This window comes from Mesoplodon mirus (genome assembly GCF_964341445.2).
Source record: "Mesoplodon mirus genome assembly, chromosome: 2".
Classification (NCBI taxonomy): Eukaryota; Metazoa; Chordata; class Mammalia; order Artiodactyla; family Ziphiidae; genus Mesoplodon; species Mesoplodon mirus.
Window position 1 is genome coordinate 197,897,483 of NC_138977.1, and position 15,685 is coordinate 197,913,167.

The 15,685-nt window shown below is 44.8% G+C and overlaps 1 protein-coding gene across 1 annotated transcript in view; it reads right to left on the minus strand.

Moving 5' to 3' along the window:
• Positions 1-15,685, minus strand: part of PDLIM1 (PDZ and LIM domain 1) — a 42,669-nt gene that overhangs the window by 17,636 nt on the left and 9,348 nt on the right. Inside the window, exons 2-4 of the mRNA XM_082633570.1 lie at positions 9,099-9,250; positions 7,948-8,032; positions 3,970-4,169 (exon numbers count right to left, since the gene is read on the minus strand). Coding sequence (XP_082489696.1) covers positions 3,970-4,169; positions 7,948-8,032; positions 9,099-9,250 — 437 coding nt within the window. The remainder of the gene's footprint in view (positions 1-3,969; positions 4,170-7,947; positions 8,033-9,098; positions 9,251-15,685) is intronic.

Sequence of the window (15,685 nt, forward strand, 5' to 3'; positions counted from 1 at the left end):
TCTCTAGGAACAGACCAGTAAGCAGAGACCCACGCACAGGGCATTTCCTCCGCCAGGGGTTGCCGGTATTCCCACTGTTGCTGGATTCATCCTCAGAGAGTTTGGGATAGAGCACGAGCTGGGACCCCTCTGCTGAGAAAATCTGGACAGAGACTTGTGATAAAGACTCAGAGCCTGCTGTAGCCAAGAAAGTCTGCCACAGGAGGGGAGAGGGGCTGCAGGAAAGGCTCGCACAGTGTCCAGAGAGTAGAGATTGCATTGTTTCAGACTGGAGGGAGGGAACAGGCGGGGAGCAGGAGAGAAGAAGAAAGAAGACATTAATTAAAGAATAACGGCCAAGGCCATACTAAAAATACTTCCCTGGCACATATTTCTGCCAATGCATAGCAGCCTTTCAATTAAGGATGTGTCATTTCCTGGGTTATTAAATCCAGATCATGGAACATTCCACTCTGGGACAGTAAAAGAGGGTCACGTTCTCAGCCTCCCCCAGCACAAAAGCAGCAAAGAATGGGGATCACGGCTCTCGGTGTTTCCACCACTCAACTCCACACTGAGCTTTGGGGTATGTCTGTGGAAAGCTTAGGGGGGCCCAGCATGGCGCTGTTTCTCAGGTACCCCATAGGCCCCCACAGTCACCGTGAAGGGCATCATCATCATCTCAAGCCAGTAGGGCCTGGCAGGACTCAGAATTGAAGGACAAAGAAGCATTAGTAGCCACTTTGCCTTGGTTACTACAATAAATGCTGGTGACCTTTAACATCTTGTAAAGCCAAAGTCACACGGCAGAAAGAGTCCCCTGCTAGGCCCTGCAAAGCTTAAAAGGAAATTGCAAGGCCCTCTCAGTGCTGGGCACAGGGACCTGCATGCAGCAGGTGCCTAAAACACCTGCCTCTCTTTTTCGGGGAGAAGGACTATGTGCACAGTATGATCAAGGGGCTCTCGAGAGATCAAGGGCCTCCGCAATAGCTCTTTCCAAACATTTAAGTAGTTTGGAACCTCTTGTGCCTTAACCTGTCCTAACCTACATCTGCAGCAGTGGGTTTGCCATTTAATCACCCTAACAGCTGGGCAGAGTCTTGTTAAAGGTGAATTGAGAAGAAACTAAACAGCAAAATTGGCTTCAGAGCTAGTATAAGAACTGAGGATTCCAACCCTAAATGAAACAAAAAGACAACCTACAGACTGGGAGAAAGTATTTGCAAGCAATACGACTGACAAGGGGTTACTTTCCAAAATATGCAAACAGCTCATACAACTTAATATCAAAAACAACAACCCAATCAAAAAATGGGCAGAAGGGGCTTCCCTGGTGGCGCAGTGGTTGAGAGTCCGCCTGCTGATGCAGGGGACACGGGTTCGTGCCCCGGTCCGGGAAGATCCCACATGCTGTGGAGCGGCTGGGCCCGTGAGCCATGGCCGCTGAGCCTGCACGTCCGGAGCCTGTGCTCCTCAATGGGAGAGGCCACAACAGTGAGAGGCCCGCGTACCACAAAAAAAAAAAAAAAAAAAAAAAAAAAAAAAAAAAAATGGGCAGAAGACCTAAATAGACATTTCTCCAAAGACAATATACATATGGCCAACAGGCACATGAATGGATGCTTAACATCGTTAATTATTAGAGAAATGCAAATCAAAACTACAATGAGGCATCACCTCACACCAGTTAGAATGGCCAATCATCAAAAAGTCTACAAAGAGGGACTTCCCTGGTGGCGCAGTGGTTGAGAATGCACCTGCCAATGCACGGGACACGGGTTCAAGCCTTGGTCCAGGAAGATCCCACATGCCGCAGAGCAACTAAGCCCATGCGCCACAACTACTGAAGCCTGTGCTCTAGAGCCTGAGCTCTGCAACGAGAGGAGCCACCACAATGAGAAGCCCGTGCACCACAACGAAGAGTAGACCCCGCTCGCCGCAACTAGAGAAAGCCTGCGTGCAGCAACGAAGACCCAACAACAAACAGGCCCAATGCAGCCAAAAATAAGTAAAGTAAAAAAAAAAAAAGTCTACAAAGAACAAATGCTGCAGAGGGTGTGAAGAGAACCCTCCTACACTGTTGTTGGGAATGTAAATTAGTGTAGCCACTATGGAGAATGGTGGAGGTTCCTTAAAAAACTAAAAATAGAGCTACCATATGGTCCAGCAATCCCACTCCTGGGCATATATCTAGAAAAGATGAAAACTCTAATTTGAAAAGATACATGTACCCCAGTGTTCACTGCAGCACTATTTACAATAGCCAAGACATGGAAACAACCCAAGTGCCCATCAACAGACGTTTGGTTTGAGAAGATGTGACACACACACACACACACGCATGCAGGCACACACACCCCTGAACATTACTTAGCCATAAAAAAGAATGAAATAGTGCCATTTGCAGCAACATGGATGGACCTAGATAATATCATACTAAGTGAAGTAAGTCAGACAAATATATGATATCACATGTGGAATCTGAAAAATAATACAAATGAATCTATTTAAAAAACAGAAACAGTCACAGATATAGAAAACAAATTTATGGTTACCAAAGGGGGAGGGGGGAGGGATAATTGAAGAGTACAGAACAGATACACACCACCATATATAAAATAAATAGACAGAGATTTACTGTATAGCACAGGGAACTATATTCAGTATCTCTTAATAACCTATAATGGAAGAGAATCTGAAAAAATATATATATATATACATATAAAAAACCGAATCACTTTATACATATAAATACCTGAAACTAACATAAGATTGTAAATCAACTATACTTCAATTAAAAAAAAAAAAAGAACTGAGGGTTCCAAGCGGAAAAGATCCTCTGAGATCAGACACGTTTGGAGCACATGGTATATTCCAACCAGTCTGACTGTCAGCAACATCTAAAAATCAGGGGATTTCAGATGAAAAGAAGCTTTCTGACTTCTGGTTTGATGAAATGAATCATCAGAAATGGGAATCCTAGGCCTGCATGTGGTGTCTGGCTGGAGCCAAGGAGTGGTTCCCCCTCTGGACGGGGCATGCACTGTCCAGCTGCCATGGGTCGTTCTGCTCCCCCTTGTCTGTTCTCAGAGCTCTGACCTTGAGTCCTTATCTTCCCTGCCACCTTTGGGCATGTGAGGTGGTAACTCGTGCCTTAGTCCCTCCCGTTTTCCACCACAGACAACTCATCCCATCTCTTACTCTCTGTCCTCAAACCCAGTTCTCTACCATGGGCTGTGGGATTCCCAGTGTTTCTGGATTCACCTTCAGAGTGTTTGGGAGGGAGTCGACTCTGGGCCCCCTCTGCCGGGAAGATGCAGAGGATCCTTTGGATAAAGACTTGGAGGCAGCTGTGGCCAAAGGTGACAGGCGTCCCCAGCCCTAAGCAAGATGCCTCCTTAGACCTCTCCACCCTGGCCACCTGCAACCCTTCCTCTCCCCTGGGCAAGCCCACCTCTGCCTCTGCCCCAGATCTGAACCTGTTCTAACAGACACACGTTTATATCCTCATGGACTTCTTTCTATTATCTCTACTGGGCCACTTGAGGGAAAAAGGCAAACACTGCTTCACCGAAAACTGCATTCAGGTACTCTTCCCTTGCTCAGACCAAATGGTGATCATAAGCAGAAAGCCCAAACTATAAAAACGGAAGAGTTTCTTGGGAAGCAGCAGAGCTGTCAAGGAAGGAAAATGGTCACTTAGAAGAAGACAATGACCACGGAAACCAGGTTAATAATAACATAGGTCTCGGTGAATACTCAATTGGTGTGTCAGACACAGTACCGGCATTTTACAGGTTACTTCTTATTTTACAACAGCCCTACAAGGCAGGTGGTATTACCCGCTTTTTAGAGATGAGGAAAATGAACACAGAAAGAACTGTGCTAAAGTAGGCATTTTTCTCCCAGGGCTAGTGGCTGAACCTTCTCCCCGCTGCCTGCCTGCCTCTTCCAGGACTGGCCCAGAGCGGACTGCACGGGCCTACTTACGCTCTGGCATTCGTCTCCTGCCCACTGGCTGCTGTCTTTGACTCCAAGGCATTGTTGAAGTTGGAGATATTTTCAGAGGAGTAGAGGCCAGCTGGGTTGTTGTACTGGTTTGTGATGACCCTGGGGGCAGGGCTGGAGGCAGGGGAGGCGGTAAAGGGCATGGCACTCCGGTTGTGGGCGCTTCCTATGTGTAGGACCTCCTGAGGGCAGAGATCAGAGGAGAAATCAGAGGGGTATCCAATATGCACGCCTCGATGGATGATACAGGCTGAGTGCCAGGGAGAGAGAGGTGTTCCAATGAGCTATGATGGCCCCGGCTCAATGCCAGACTAGCTGAGGGGCACTTGACAAACCCACCTGACACGGGGCAAGACCCAGGACGTTGCACGAGCTGGGCACGTATGCAGTTTCATCCGCCACCTCTGCCTCCTGGTTCTTCCTTGAGGCCCAGCAGAGCCTGATCTCCTGCTGGGTACGCCTGGGCAGGACACCCCCTGATGCCCTGGGCTGTCAGGATCCAAGTCAGAGCTGAAACACCCTTTCAGGGCACATGTCCAGAGGGATTAAGTACCAGGAAGAGGAACTGGCATCACTTCAGTGAGGAGCGGGAGATGATAAAAGGTGGAGACGAATTCCCCAGGAAGGAGCGGTTCAGAGAAGCAAGATAAGAGGGTTGTTGTGTCACCAGTGAAGCAGCTCCTGACTAGGCAGAGAAGCCTCAGTGCGCTGGCAGAAGGGGCTACGGGGAATGACTGATCTGGTGTCTTGTGTGGGAGAAGGCCAAGGCTGATCAGAAGGAAGGCTGGGGGATACCTGCTACACAGCGGTGCCCAGGGGGAGCTGCAGGAAAGGACTTGGAGTTCCTCCTGTGCTCATTCCCCTCTTTCTGTAATTTGAGGAAGTGCCCTCCACCTCCACGCTGGACTGCCAGGACTTGATGGATAATCACTACAGCTCCAACACCTAGGAGCTACTTGAAGAACACCCCCGAAAACTTTTTAAACTAACATTCGCCTTTTGAAAAAAATCACGGCTTTTCTGATGACTCAGTTAGCAAGATGCTTTCCGCATGGGTGTTCTGGTTCAAAGCCTGCTCGCAGGTGAGAGCGTACTCTGTGCAGCCTACTAAACTCGCTGTGCGTCCTATTTTCTGGGTCTCCCTGAAATCCTCCTGAATCCTGGACTCCTTGTTAACACCCAGGCCCAGAACGACTACTCTTCCTTTTTTTTTTTTCTCTTCCTTCACTAAACCTTCAAGTCTTTCACACTTTCTTATAAAACGATAATGAAAACCACCAGCTTAATTCACTGTGTACTGACTTAAAAGACAACATGAAAATGTGTTTATGATGATTCAGATAGTCTCCCTCTTCAACAAGTCGGAATCAGTGCGGTTTTACTGTATATATTACGTTGAGCTGACTTTACCCACGTTGGACAGAAGCTCAGTAACCACAGCTTGTTCACCAAAGGGGAAGTATAATTAGTTAATAACTTCAGCAGTAATCAAAGAATGGTTAAGTATGTTCTATGGCACAACTACCCCAAGGAATAAGAAGGGGTCATTAATGGCAGCAGACTTCCTGAAGGGTGGCCTGGGACTCTCGCCCCCGTCAGTGGCTACCCTGCAGCTCTGTGGGGCAGGTGGACAGCGGCAGCCAGGATTGCAATTCTTTCCTCCTCTCTCCTTCCCCACAGCAATTCCTTAGGAGCATCTTAGGATGCTGAGCACCAGGGAAGAGCCCTCATATTTCTGTCTTGGCTCAGTTTTTTCCCTGTTGCCCCCTGCTCGGCTTTGGGCAAGTTATACTTCTTTCTTAGCCATTGCACAGTGCCCAGCACACAGCAGACAGTCAACCAGTGTCATTCCCTTCTCCTTCCATAGAAACACATTTTCAGTTAGAATAGAAGTCAGTAGAAAATGCAGGTTGGAAATTCTGATTTTTTACTTTATAGAGAATCTCCTAAGAATGTATCTGTTTTGTATATAAAAGGAGTATCTCTAACCCCATGTGAATACTGGTCTTTCCAGAAGTCAGGCGGTTAATTCAGGGCCTGCCTTTTGGAAGGGATGATGTCATTGTTTGGGCTTTGTATTTATGTCTCCAAGGAAACTCAATAATGAGGAAATATAAACTAGGTGTGTAACTACACTGACCTCAGATAAGCTGGGGTGTGGGCTAGCCTTACATGAATGAACAAATCCTTTAATTATAGATGAACTCTGCTCTTACTCATTCCTCTGTTTTAGAATGACTGGAAGTGGAAGATTTTGGAAAAATGAGAGGTGGGAAGTTTTTCATATGAACAAAGAATTACTGGAATCAAAAGAAATGTATAGTCAAATTAGATGTTAAAGTGTTGGAGATTTTTTTTTAATCTGAAGAAAACTACCTTCAAAAGATTAATATAGGTACTCAGATTATATGTTTAAGATGAAAATTCAAGTATAATACATATAAAAAGTATAACTAAAATGTAAGCATTGCCTTACTGAAGTGAAAACTAGGATTTTAGATAGACCACATTAAAACAAAATCATTCCTTATATATTATAAAACATATAAGGACTTAATACATTAAAACAACATTTGTAGTAAATTTAATGAAGTGGCTGAGAACTCCCTAGGAAATTGGAATTGACTGTGGCATGTTTTAAATTAGTTTGCACAACTGCCAGTTTATAGACTGAATGCCATTCATGAACTTTCCTTAGAGGGGCTGTACAGAATAATATGGTCATGTCAGTTTTGAAATGCCAGATGCAAAATGATCCTTAAAGTGACTCTTAGGACTAAGTATTATTTTTATTATATTAATGGGAAACATTTTGTGTGACTGCATTTCTGGCAGTTTAATGGAAGACATTTGAGAAAATAACCATTCAGATATAACCACTCAATTTACCCACACTAATGTACCCAAGTGAGTTCAATTTCATACAAGTTTCTGTTTTAGGTATAAAAGATAACTAGCTATATGTTATCTTTTGATTATATCTCAATACACCATAAAAATGAAACAGTGTCCCAAATTTAGAAAAAAAAATTAAAGTTCAAATCTTCAATTGGGGCTAAATGTATAACAATCAGAAACCAGTCTAAAAGAAGTTTTCAAAAGCCATTATCGACTTACCTACTAACATACCACTAACAACTCATTAATTTATCCGAGAGACACACTTTGTGAAAAGTAGCATATCAGGCGTGAGGAATTTTACAAAGATGTTCTAAACATTCTTCTCTATGTTTCTCCCCTTGTACCCATTCATTGTAGATAATTTAGGAGATGTAGTTAAAGAAGAAATACAATCACTTATAATCTATTATGTACAAATATGGGATCTCAGGACAGTCTCCCGTCCAGGAAATTCTATTTGGCCAACAAATTGTGCATTGACTCCCTATCACATTTTCCAATATGAACTACCACTTTATTTTAGTAATTTTAAGATCTCACTGTAAGAAAACTAGAGATTCCCATCCGAAGGCTCTTGGAAACCAGGCAGTAGGACCCGGGATCCGGGGTGGGGTGGGGAATGTCTGGGTTTACTACTAAATTTCCTGTAGTTCCTCTAGACTCTAGGCCTCAGGACCCAAACTTCTTTTTGTCCCTGGCATGATTCATTTGCATCTGCAATCCATAATGAGCTGAGTCAGCACCCTAGTTTGCAGTGGTTCTGCCACCCTATTCTGCACAGGAAAGCTTCCACCCGCTTCCCGTATCCCCTTCCTACCCGCTATGTCCAGCCCAGGCCCTGGCGTCACTGCCCTGGGGTTTTCCAGCCCCTTCCTCCCGCAGTTCCCTTACGGGAAGAACCAAACAAGAGCCAGGTCCCAGCAGTGTCAGCGGAGGGCCCTCCCCCTGCATCCTATCCCCTGCCTCCAGGGCAGGAAAAACGGGAGTGTGCCTAGCGGTGTCAAAAGCAGAAAGGCCTCTGGGTGCTGAGAGCAAGGGCCATGGTGGGCAAGTACTTACTTGGGGTTCAGAGGCTAAATTCATCTTGTATGGGTGACGTTTCCCTTCCTCTGTCACCAGAGGAGACCAGATTTTCTGTTCAGATCTGCAACAGATTGACAAAGCTGTTGTTTCATGCATGCTAAATAAATAAAATATACTAAAAACGGAGTGGGAAAGTGTCCCCTCTTGCCCGACTGCTAGCACTCTCCCCCCGCCTTCCCCTCCATTTTGCTATCAGTGTGATTTTCGGAAGCACCAACCTCATGACATCATGTCTGACGGCTGTGTGCACTCAGCCCTGAGGGATTTCCCAAGCTGCTGTCATTCTTCCAGCCTCATCCTCCCCCACTGCGCTCTGTACCGCTGACCCAGCCACACCGGCCTCCACCATGCTCCTGGGCATGCCTGATGCCGCCCCACCTCTGCTCAGGATGGAACGAGCTCCTCTATCTCATCCAGTGTTCCTGATCCAGACCAGATAACCAACTTGTTCGTGCAGTGTGTCTGGACCAAACAAAAGCGATGCCTCCTTTTCTGAGCTTGGAAAGGATTTCCTTGTACCATTCACACAGCAACTCTCTAGGTCTTGTCTCAGTTTTCATTAGTGTAGCATTTTTTCACTCTTACGGGTAAAGAATATTTGTACTTATCCTTTTATTGTCAGAGTGCCCCGCACAAGGCCAAATATATACAAGATGGAGCTATTCAATGTGTTGGTAAATGGATCAAAAAAATCAATCTGTAATGAATGAATGTCTTGAAGGAGAAGATGTGGACTGAGATAGAAATGGAGACAAGAATGAGGGATAAATGTGCTTTTGAGGGGATAGTAATAAAATAGTGCATCTCCCATGGGGGTAGGGCTCTGAAGTGTACAAGATGGTTTTCATTTCATTATACTGATTTCACTACCTCAAAATTTTGGTTAGTTGTGTTAGGTCAAATGAAAATGCAAATATCTTGGAGAAAGATGCCCACACTATGAAGAGCACTGTGAAAATTAGGAAAATGAGCAACCTGAAATTTCAGTTCCACAGACCTTCTGCCTGCCTACACCATACAAGGCACTGAGCTGGGTGGGTAGGGGATCCTGAAATAGGTGAGGTAGTCCCTGCCCACAAGCAGCTTCCAGTCGACCAGAAATGAGCGAGTGTTTCCATGGGCCTCACCTGGTTACTGTGAGAGTCATGTTGTCTGTGCAGCCCTTGATTTTGTTCTGAGCTTCCAAGTGTGTCATATTGCTGGTATTTTCCCCATCGATGGCTGTGATTACATCTCCAACACATAAGTTAGCTGTAGCAGCCTTGCTTCCAGGAGTGACCTGGAAAAAAGAGCTGGCTTAGTTACCATCTGTCTCCAAGGAAACCACTGAGTAAGTCACCACTGGATTAAGTATTCACTAATGTGGATCAAAGCATTTAAAAAGGAAAGAAGGCTAAAATTATAAATTTCAATAATAATGATCCTTTATAGTTATGTAATACATTATGGTTTACAATGAGTTCTTTTCTATATACCATCTCATTGGATCCTTAAAATAACCTTGTGAAAAAGGAAGGCAAGTATCAGACCCCATATTGGTCTCCATTTTAGAGACCAAGAAACTGAGGTTTAGAAAGATCTGTGACTTACCTGGGATCACCCAACTGATATATTACTGTATTACTAGTCATCCAACTATCAATAGTATAATACAGAGCCAGGACTCAAACCCTAAAGCAGACCCAATGTTCTTCCCACTGTCTCTTGCTGCTTCCCTAAAATAACTCACCAATTAAAAAAAACACACACTTAGTGAACATTATGTACAGAAACATCCTATTTCTATAAAAATCTTAACAATTAATATGCTATTTATACACAGAAAAAAATTGAGATACTGCATACCAAACTGTTCACAGTATTACATTTCTGTAATGTTTTTGGTTTATACAATGAGCTTGAATTACTTTTGTAATTGAAAAAAGCAACAAAGAATATTTTAAAATACAATAGTATAGGTTTATACTGGTTCATTTCCTCCCAGCCAGGAAATCGACTATTAGGGTTAGCCCCTTTGGGTGGCTGATTTACAGGCCAGTGCTTCTAAACCCAGTGGTTCCAAATTTATGGGCAACCAATGCTTGGGGGAAGCCAGCCAATGACTGCAGTGGGTCATCCAGTTCATCTGCCTAGGGAGCATTACATGTGACCTGAATAAATATCAAGCTTCACGTGGAGATGTACAACTATCTTTCAAGTGAATACAGATGCTATTGTGATGAACAAAGTATGAACTCATTTTGAAGTAGTACTAACCTCAGAGATGTTTTTTACTATTAGGTATTTTCTAAACCAAGGTATATACTAAAAATAGGACCATCATCCCAAGGTCAGTCCATGACTTTGACATTAAAAGACCTTCCTTGATGAGAAGTCCAAGCCCTCCAGGAGCAGAGTATGCCCAGACTCCCAGCACCCACAGGGTTCTGGCCTCACCTTGGAGAAGGCCCTTGACCCCTGGGAGCCCAGTGAAGATCTTATGAACATTTGAGGGTCTCCGTAAGGCTGAACCACAGGTAAGAGGCCTTTCAAGACATCAAATCAGGACACAAGGCTTATGTCCTGAGCCTCCGTGTCTGATGCAGTTTTCAGCAGTCTGTTTCCAGTCAGCCCTCGCCAAACGGAAAACACTGACCCTTCTGAGGTGGGCTAGTGTGATGGCTGCTGTCATGGCCATCCCCCCATCAGTGCCCTATCCCCACAAAATAAGGGGTGGATGACTTGATCCTTGAGGTTCCTTCCGGTTCAGACATGCTATGACTTTATCAGGCAAAACTCTCCTGGAATGTAGCAGGATGTGGAAACCAGTGCAGAGATCCTGACCTCCTAACCTTCCTTTCTGGCTTTCCCATCATCTGTTTACCAGAGATCTGGCCTTTAGAAAACAAAAGCCCTCAATCCAAGGTTCGGATCTTCTTCTAATGCAGCCACTGGGAAAAGATATTTTATACAGGCGAGCGTAGGCCACACTCCTTTCAGTTGACCTCAGGGAGTTAGTTCTGAGTCACCCAGTATGTGCCATAAAGACAAATTCCTCTCATTTTCTGCCCGTCTTCCCGAGAAGACTGACCTGGTGTGACTTCATGTATATTTAGCTTTTTCTAAAGAACAACACAGACCCCTTGTTTTACAAATGTCCCTAAGCATCACTTTATTTGGGATGAGCCATGGTTCTGGGTTGACAAAGTGTGTCTCCAGGGAGAACAGCCTGATTGAACTCATTTATCACGACCAACTCTCATGGTCTTAAAGAGAAGCCCCCTTGGATAAAATCCAGAATCACTAATGAGGTTCCTCAGGACTGTGCCATTCCCCTACTAAGCTCTAGCTACAGGGGCCTTCCTTCTTTCCCGCCTCAGGGCCTTAGCACCTGCTATAGCCACTACCTGATTAACTTCTGGGCTTAAATGACGCTTCTCACAGAAGACTTTCCTGAACCCTCCAATCTAAATTAGCTCCCTTGTCAACCTTCCCCCTGCCCCCCCAACCCCGTCAACATTTTCATACACTTTCTTCTTCACGGCACTTGTCAGTTAGGTTTGTAAATCTATTCTGTGGGTTTGTTTACATAATGCTTGAGAGCCTACTAAACAGTAAGGTATGTGAGAGCAGGATTTGTCTGCCTTTTGCACTGTGGTATCCCCAGTGCCTAGCAGTGACTGGCACATAGTAGGTGCTCAATAAATATTTGTCCCATGAGTGACTGAATCCAAAATATCTAGTGGTTGTTAAGTATGTAATCATGCTGCTTCATTCCATCCTTTAAAAAAGTGACTATTTCAAAAGGAATCAAATAATCACTTTCCCCAGCATTGCTATCCTGGACTGTGACCACTCACAAAACTAAAATGAGGAGATGGGGGCGGTGGGGGGCAAAAAGCTTGAGAAAATGAAAATAGAAATTTCCTTTTACTTTCATATGCTCAGCTGCCAAGAACTCTGGAATTTCCAGCATTTGGTTCAAACTGTCTTGGAGGTGAGGCATTTCTGCTAAGTATATCCCGACAGATCCTGGACAAGTTAGAACCAGTCTTAAGAGCCCTGAGTCTGAGTAATCAAGGCCTGGCCATCCTATCTTTGGTCTGATTTTTTTTTTTAAGCCAAATTAATGGGGAGCCAAAGGAGATCTCAGAAAGTTATAAGACAACACCATCAGGTAGGACTCGGATGGAATCACCCATAAATAAAGTCCACATTCTTTTATGAGCTGTCTATTTCTGGGGGGAAAATGGATTTAAACAAATTATGGGATTTGCCTTTTACAAAGCTCTTTCACATACATTCTCCTAGTTGAGATAATAATGATGATGACTTCACCACCAACATATAATTTTACAGATGAGGAAATTGAAACTCAGAAAAGCTGTGACTGACTCAAGTTCACACAGCTAAAGGCTGGAGCCTGAACTTGAAACCAGATCCCCTAATTCCAAATTCCATTCCCCTTCTGCTTTACCACAATGCCACAAGCAGAGGCTCCAAACCCAACTGTCAGAGCCAAAGAGAAATCCAGAATTGAGCAGACTCATCTGTTGTGGCCTTCAACACAGGGAACTGGAGTGTCACAAACTCCTGCCAAGGCCTGGGTGCCACTCGCCATCCGTCAGACAACCATCTCCACTGGTCTGTGCTGAGCTGGGGCCCAGTAACACCTCCCCTTATAAAATACTCAAGTCAGAACTGAAAAGCCCTCAGGACAGAAGGCCTGTGTCTCCAACTCTGGTTAGTTCCCATCATGAATGGAGGACTCCAAACCTTACTGCACACTAACTATTCATCACAATCATAGCAGTATTTATCAGTTAATGAGTGCTAATTATGTGTCAAGCACAGTTTGCTTGGCAAGGGTTAATTTCCCAGTCCTCCTGAGATACTATCAGGTAGCCAACATTATTTGCATCATCATAGAGAAGGAAGTGGAGGAACAGGGGTTGACAGCTGGTGAGTGGCGGGCTGTGGGGCTCCGAGGTCCATCCACCTAACCCAGCATGCCCCGCTGTCCTGATTTTCTCCTGACCGTCAAATTCCATCAGAACCGGCTCAGAATGGAGTCAGCTTCAGTTTCTAAAACAGAAGTCCTATACTCTCCTCCAAAGAGGCAGGCCCATTAATTAGTTCAATGGACATTCTCAAAAACCCTCTTCCAGCTTTCTTCCCCAGAGACCATACAACTTGATCACACAGCTCTTGATGCCTGAGAATAAATGGGGTTAGGCACAATTTCCACTAATGAACAATCTGCCCTCTTCTGCAGAATTCACTCATGTCTCTCTCACCCTTTGCCCCCACAGGCAGACACTTTGCTCAGAGTCCAATCTGTACATCCATCCTATACTGCATCATGAAAGCCTGCACACTGCCGTCAGACTTCTAAACACAAAAGAATGTTCATAGAATGTCGCTTCTAAATGGCACAGAATAGGACTATGACGTGGCTCTCCCACTTTCTTCGATTTACATCTAAATAACTAAATATTGCTTTTATACAAAACCCGATGCATACCCACTGGCCACAGCAAATGAAAAGATGACTTTCTTCCTCCGTATTATGGCATATACCTATTTTATCCCTCCTCTGTTACCTCCTTCTTTCATTCATTCACTCATCAGATAGACATTCCTTAAGTCCATTCTCAAAGACAGTGTAGCTTATTAAGATGTGGCTACTGAAGTTAGATGACCAGGGTTCAAGTCCCGTCTCTGGTGCTTGTGAGGTTAAGTACCCTTGGGTGGGATGTTTCACCTCTCTGTGCCTCACTCTTCTCACCTATGAAACAGGGGTGATAACAGTCCAGGCATTGAGAGGCTGTTGTGAGGATTACCTGAAATGATTCAGGCAGAGCACACTGTCAAGTTCACAATCTCCTGGGGCAGACAGGTATGTATAACAGCTGATGCTAGAAACAAGTAGAGAGGCAATGGGAGCCTAACGGTGAAATCAGGGAAGGCTCCGTGGAGGAGGCATTGCTTAAAACTGTGCAAAGGCACTACAGGAGGCGGAAAAGAGCATGCCAATTTACAGGAATAGCACGTGGACTGGCATAGATAAAACACAGGAAGTGAAGGGAGAGGAAGGGGAGGAGTCTGGAGATGTAAAAATAGACCAGGCTGTAAGAGTTCTGTCATTTTCTTTTTAACAAGACCGTACTTTATCTGGAAAACAATGGGGAACAACAAAGGAGTTTAAACATAGCCTCTGACTCAACTGCCCAGTTACTGCCAAGAAACAACCACTGAGCCCTAGCTCTGTTGAGATTAAGGTGACTGTATTTGTCAGATACTCCCTAATGGCAGTTGAGAGAAGCAGACCCATTGGAGGGGTCGACAAATCAGCCTCTAGGACAGCCATTCTGAGGCTGGCTTCCCCTAGAGGACTTGTCCAAAGGCACTTCTACTTAAAATTACGTGTTTGATTGACAGCCAGATTGGGTTCCTTTAACTCCCTAAGCTCAAGATTGAAAGCTGGAGGAGGCCCATGAAATGAATCCAGTCTACAATCTTGGCTTTTCAAAATTTAAATTACTCTGCCCCTTTAGCTGAGGCAGACACTCTCCATTTTGTCAGTTCTCACCATGCTCTACTGCCCCCAACACAGAAACCTGGGACCAGCTGCCATTTAGCATCTTTCTTGCAGCTGTTAATATTTCCACTACCTCACCCTCGAGTCAAAACTCTTTTATGTTGTCTCCGAACCCCTTCATGCAAATGTGCTTGTGACCACTGGTTTAGTTAAAAAATTATATGCAGAAATGTTTTATGACTAGGACTACAAGACACCCTGGTTTGCCCAGGACGGTAACAGATTTTCCCAGCTTAATTATCAAAAGCACCCCATTTCATTTTCAACAGTGTTCCAGTCTGGATGATAAATTGTATTGCCACTCTTTTGACAGAGATGGGGGTTTTAACCAAATACCTGTCAAACGGTTTAAACAGTTCTGAAGCAGCCTCACCCCACCCACCCCCCCAAGGGAAAAACTGTCCCTGTTCAAAGGTTCTCTGACTTTAACCTGCAGACAGGAATACAGGTCAATTTCCTGAATGTTCACAGAAGGTTGTTAACCTTGACCCTTGGAACTGGCATCTAAACTGCAGACCAGAAATTGACTCAGCTCACCAATAACTCGGGGAAACTGACACTGGCAAGGGTGACGCAATGGTTCCCAAACAAGTTGGTCGTCAGATCCCCTCAGGTTTTAAAAATATAAATAGATCTCTACATCCCACTTCCGATCTACTGAGGGGAGTCTACACCATCGGTCCCCAACCTTTTTCGGCACCAGGGACCGGTTTCGTGGAAGACAATTTTTCCACGGACAGGGTGGGCGGGGTTGGTTCAGGCAGTAATGCGAGCAATGGGGAGCGGCAGATGAAGCTTCACTTGCTCGCCTGAGGCTCACATCCTGCTGTGTGGTCCGGTTCCTAACAGACTGCAGACAGATACTGGTCTGAGGACCGGGGGTTGGGGACCCCTGGTCTACACAGTGTGACCCAGGAATCTTTATTTTTTAAAGCTTCCCAGAAAATTCTGATGCTCACTAGGTTTTTTCCCCCAAAGTTCTCCCTGAAGGAAGTTAACCAGGTAAACAAAAAATACTTAGAATCTAAGATCTCAGCGCCTCCAGAGACAACTTCAAGGCTTACATTCTATTAAAATGCATAGAAGGCCCTTAAAAGAAACATCCAGGGACTTCCCTGAAGGTCCAGTGGTTAA